Here is a 5,133-nt window from a genome sequence, read left to right as displayed (position 1 = left end):
TCTGGTGGGTTTTTCTCAAGGAAATAACTAAAGAACTCGCAAAACAAACGAGGTGAAGCAAAACTGAAACTGGCCCCAGGAGCTCAGTGAGCTGCAGGAGGCAGAGAGTGAAAACAGACCTAAAGAAGCTGGTGATGGTCCCTGCAGCCCCCCAAGCCATTACTAACCGTTACAGTGTCCTGGCTCAGGTACCCGGAGAGGCTCCCAGTTCCATAGTGGATGGCGAATTCAGTGCCGTTCTTCACGTAGGTGCTGGACTTGGAGGCGTCGTACTTGTGGTGCAACACTGCAGCAGAGGATAGGGACACAGGAGGACACATAATGTTAACGCACAGTGTCGCACAYGGCACCAACCAGCAGGAAAAAAATGAGTGGAAAAATTACCGCTGGRGAACCTGCCCTGCCTTTTATCTACCAGACTATCAACAACAGAACAGTCTGCTGTTATCTGGAAACCACAAACAAAAATCTCTATTGAAAGAGATTCGGCCAGCCTACTCATCCCACTTCCCGGCTCCTTGCAGGGACAGACGGACCCTTACAGACAGAAGCAAAGACAAGCCTCACTCTGACTTTTGCCAAATCCGGCATGCTTTACAAAGCATTTCTAATGCGTGGGGAATTAGGCGCTGAGATCCAATTTGGCAGTTAAATAGGATTTGGCCGCAGCATATTAAGAGGTTAGAGTATACGTGGCTGTATGTCAGGGTCTATTAGATAGCAGAGAGTGACACGTCCCCACAGCWGCCCCCATGCCATGCCATGGGGTGACTTTCAGGATAGCCCCATCTGGACATGAGCATTTTCCCCTTCTGTTTGATATTTTTCTTCCACTAAGGCCACAGTCATCTTTTGCACACAGATGACCTGAAACTTTTTTTTTTTTTTCCTTCCAGAGGAGAAGGGTTTCCCCCTCTTCCAAGCTATTTTCCCTCTGAAAGGCCAGGAATGACAGTATGCCCCTGAGTTTGTGGCCTGGCACAGCAGATACCTCCTCCGCAGATTTTTGCTCAGTCATGTGGAGGGCTCCAGAGGGCCTGCTGCTTGCTGAAGTAAAAAGGCACYGGTTGAAGCCAAAATGGACAAAATCTAAGGACCTAGTATGCTGTATGGAGACTACATTGGCTGTGTAATCCAGCAAGATTTTGGGCTCCCTATACGCTTGTAAAATGAGTTCTGCAGAGCACAAAGAGCTGCTGGTGACTCAGGAGCTGTAAAGGACATGCTGAAAGCCCTTCGGTGGTGGCAGCTCCCACTGGCTGGAGAAATCAGCTCCCTCCTGAACAGCAGAGGACAGACTTGACCTGGCCCACACAAGCTCCAGCCCCTACATGGCCCAAATCTCATTGCATGTATCTGAACAGCAGATCTGTCTCTCCCTGGGCTTCTCCGGACACTACAAGCCATACAGAAGAGGATATGAATCCATACTTCTTCCCTATACTTGATGGGCATTTCTAGTCCCCCTTTTTTGATCACATTCGTTGCCTCCACCTGTTTCTCTGTTCTACTTAAGTAGCACATCTGGCAGCTCTGAAACGGCATTTTTTCATGACTGGGTTTGACACCTTCSACTTTTTTACTACTGAGTAAAAAACAAAAAAAAAAGCTTAGTGCCAACTGAGAAAAAAGCWTCTACCTGGTTCTTATTAATTATGAATCCATAAACATGCATGCACACGCTCTGTGCAGCAATAAAACAGAAACTAGGACAGTTTATATCAGATCTGGCATGACACTCTTTTTTTCTCACCAGCATTGCGCAATGTGAAAACAGTAGCATCAGCCTATAATTTGGAGAGAAATGCCACAACGTACGGGATTGCTCATTGGCTCAGCTGTGACTGTTTGGCTTGAGCCACTCGGAAAGGTGTGAACTTGTACATGTGGGGGTGATACAGYCAGAAAGGAGAAGGGGAAAAGCACRGAGGGGATAATTAAAGATGGGGCTGGACACGGGAGAGCTGGAGCCTATTTCCAGCTCAGATGCTAAATACTCAGATAACTGCCTCAGTTTCCCCACTGGCAACACAGGGATATGGAAACTTGCCTCTTGGTGATGGGATGTGAGCCAGGAAGGTGGTTAGAGCTTGGGACCATTTCAGACCTCTCCTTACAGTTCACCTCCCTCTTCCAGATGGATCATTGAGGTCTATTGGCTGACTATCCTCCGTTAGCCAAGGGCTTCCTTTTTACCCCTCAACCGAAGCACAAGCTGGAGCTCCAGATAAGCAACGAAAATGTGTCTTGTGCCCTGTCTYTTGTGCCCCTGTAAATCCCTCCTCTCATGGCAGGGAGCAGGGCAAGGCAAAGGATGGTCCCTCCCTGGGCGATGTCTCTGCTGAAATGCCTTTCTCCACCTGTAACCTGGAGGGGTGGTGCAGCTGGAAGAGGGAGGCTCCACGGGCATGGGGGAGGGCTTCCCACGAAGGGGGGCAGGGGGGCTTGGTTTCAGCTCCCGTGCGGTGGGGAAGGCAAAGCTGCTGGGGGCCGCGGCACCACTTACAGCAGGCGATGTCCAGCAGGTGACAGTGCACAGACGGCACCCACAGGTTGGAGGAGCCGGTGTCAAAGACCACCGTGAACTTCTGTGGTGGGGTCCCAATGCCGATCTCACCATAATACTGCGCCTGCAAGGGAGTCAGAGGATGGTGCCATGAACGAAAGCACCCAAAACAAAAAGAAGTGCCCAAATGCTTAAAAAAAAAAAAAAAAGCTCAGGAGAGGAAGCTGAGAGCAGAGAGGAAAAAACTCCTTTCAGCTTTGGAAGGGAGAGGATGAGTTGATTAGACACTCAGCAYCAGCCAAAAGCAGGGGTCAAGGGCAAAAATCTCTTAGGAACAACATAGTTGCTTCTTCCATGGGCAGCTAGGGTGAGGGCTGGCTCCTTGGGAGATGCTGCCTCCCCACTCCAGTGCTCTTGCTCAGCTCCCAGACTTGCTCCTCCAGGGAGGCTCTGAGTGACCTGCAAACCCTAATTACAGTGCATGGAAAAGAAATAAACTGGAGAGGAGAAGCAAGACAGGTTTTTGCTGGGGAGGAATTTGGGGGCAAGAAGATTGCAGATGAAGAAGAGGAAGGTTGCAGGCAGGAGCATCATCAGTGAAAGGGAAGAGGATAAAGAGAGGAGGAAGCCAGCCACACACCTGCATGTTCATTAAGCCACCCCAGAGACAGCTGGCTGTACCATGAGTTTGCAGAAGAGGTGCAAACTGCAGCAGGTGAGAGTTTTGCCTGCTATGGGGAGGAAGTGCACGGAGGGTTTTTGTGCTGCCTGGCAGGCCAGTGCCCCCATACAGTGAGCAATCAAGCACAGACACTTCCCAGGAGCTGGAAAGGAGGGGAAAAGCTGTGGAGCTGGGTGTGCTGGGCACTTGGCTCCTGGGCAAAGTAGCTAGCGCACTGGTGTAGCGTCCAGCCGGAAGGGCAGCTTGCTGCAAACCTCCTCATGCTGCCAGCATGCAGCTCCTGGCACGACATTTCTGGGGCTGCCACGGTTTGGGGCACTGCAACATCCACAATGTAGACCTCTATCCGGAGGGGGATGGGTGAATCAGGGATGCATGGCAGGGCCCATTTCTCCCAGCCCTCCCAAAGGGCAGAGGCACCAGGGAAGGCTCGGCCTTTAGTGAGCAGCTGGCTGGGCTGTGGCCCTTGGGGGCCGGCTGTGAGCCAGAGGGGTCAGGCTTTGGCCTTTACAAAATCCCTGTGTACTCAATTAAAAGGGGAGAAAAAAAAAAAAAGAAAACAGGATTATCAAAGCTACCTGCTTTGAGCTCACGTCCTGGGCGCTTAGCAGTTTCTAGAGGCTGCTCGCTGAGTAATTAATAATCCGCCACAATTAACCGTAATGGGACAGCAGCAGTTGCTTCCAGTGATTCTCTAATTCTTGCTGGAGCTTGAAAATTAACCCTGTACGTGGCAGGCCGGGCTACCTGGGCCCGCTCCAGCCCCCAAGGGGAGTGCGGGGATGAGTCAGGAGTAGCAAGCGGGGCAGGCAGCGGGAGAGGCTGTTCGAGCAGGGTGACCAAGCGCCCACATTGCCCTCCTGTGCCCGTGCCCACACCGCTGTGCACGGCTCCACGGCATCATCGCCCCTCCATGGCCAGCCGGGAGCAGGGGCATGGGGCGACTTGCAGAGGGAGGCGTCTGCAGCCACTTCCTCGGTCTGGAGGAGGCTGCAGTGATCCTGGGCAATGTTCAAGGGCTGCCRAGCCCAGCAGAGAAAACGGGTTGGGCGAGGGGAGTTGCAACAGCCGCGCTGCGCGAGCCGGTTGCGGCGCGGCACGTGATCGCGCGCGGCGGCGGTGGGGGCCCGGCCGGCCTGCGCCCACTTGTTGCAGCGGTGGCCCTCTCATTTCCCTTCTTTAACGATTCTTGGAGTTGCCCTACCGTGACCTAAAAATACCACCACCAGAAGACAAATTTCCATCTTGTCACCCATGGTTACCATCAAGGTCAAACCCCTACTGAGGAATGGGCTACGTGAACCCGCTCGCACGCGGGCCGCCGAACAGCGTGCGGTGGCATCCCCGCGCGTCTCGGAGGACGGCCRCCGAAACACCGGCCCCGCAGGGCTTGGGGCCCGCCGGGGCGGCGGGTGGAGCCGAGCCTCCCCCTCCGCCACCTGTGCACCCGGCCCTCGTGAAGACCGGCTTCGACCCGGCCGCACGGGCGAAAGCCGCCCCGGGCCGCGCGTGCCCGCTGCGCGCGCCGGCGCCCCGGCCTTCGGCACCGCGGGGCGGACGCTCGCAGGCCCTTCCCGGCCGAGCCCCGGCAGACGGCGCGCCGCCTCGCCGCCGAGGGGCTGGACGGCTGCCGAGGTTCTGCAGCCGGGGGGGGGGGAGGAGAAGGGGCTACTTACGTCCATGTAGTTTTTCAGGATCTCCGGCGTGGGCCCCGCCGCCTCGGCGAAGCCCAGCTTGTACTTCAGAAACTGGGTCATGGCGTTGAGGTCGGGGATGTCGCTGCCCACCTCGCTGAGCACCCGCCGCATGGAGGGGAACTTGGTCAGCGGGATCCTGCGGGAGAGGAGGTCGGGGCGGGGGGGAGCAGGGGGCACACGAAGGCGTTTTAGGCCAGCGGCTCCCGGCCGCTCCCTTCGCAGTGCCCCGCGCAGCGGGCAGGGCGGCC

General features: G+C 55.4%; 1 protein-coding gene across 1 annotated transcript in view; it reads right to left on the bottom strand.

Moving 5' to 3' along the window:
* The window catches only part of CTSD (cathepsin D), a 14,616-nt gene extending 9,585 nt beyond the window's left edge, over positions 1 to 5,031 (bottom strand). The window contains exons 1-3 of the mRNA XM_085302170.1: positions 4,865 to 5,031; positions 2,507 to 2,630; positions 168 to 286 (exon numbers count right to left, since the gene is read on the bottom strand). Coding sequence (XP_085158296.1) covers positions 168 to 286; positions 2,507 to 2,630; positions 4,865 to 4,996 — 375 coding nt within the window. The 5' untranslated portion in view covers positions 4,997 to 5,031. The remainder of the gene's footprint in view (positions 1 to 167; positions 287 to 2,506; positions 2,631 to 4,864) is intronic.
* Positions 5,032 to 5,133: the final 102 nt, after the last annotated feature.

Source organism: Rhea americana, unplaced genomic scaffold, assembly GCF_003343005.1.
Source record: "Rhea americana isolate MKP2758 unplaced genomic scaffold, rheAme1 scaffold_187, whole genome shotgun sequence".
Classification (NCBI taxonomy): domain Eukaryota; kingdom Metazoa; phylum Chordata; class Aves; order Rheiformes; family Rheidae; genus Rhea; species Rhea americana.
Note: the sequence above shows the minus strand (reverse complement) of the source record. Positions and strands in the feature narration are given on the sequence as shown.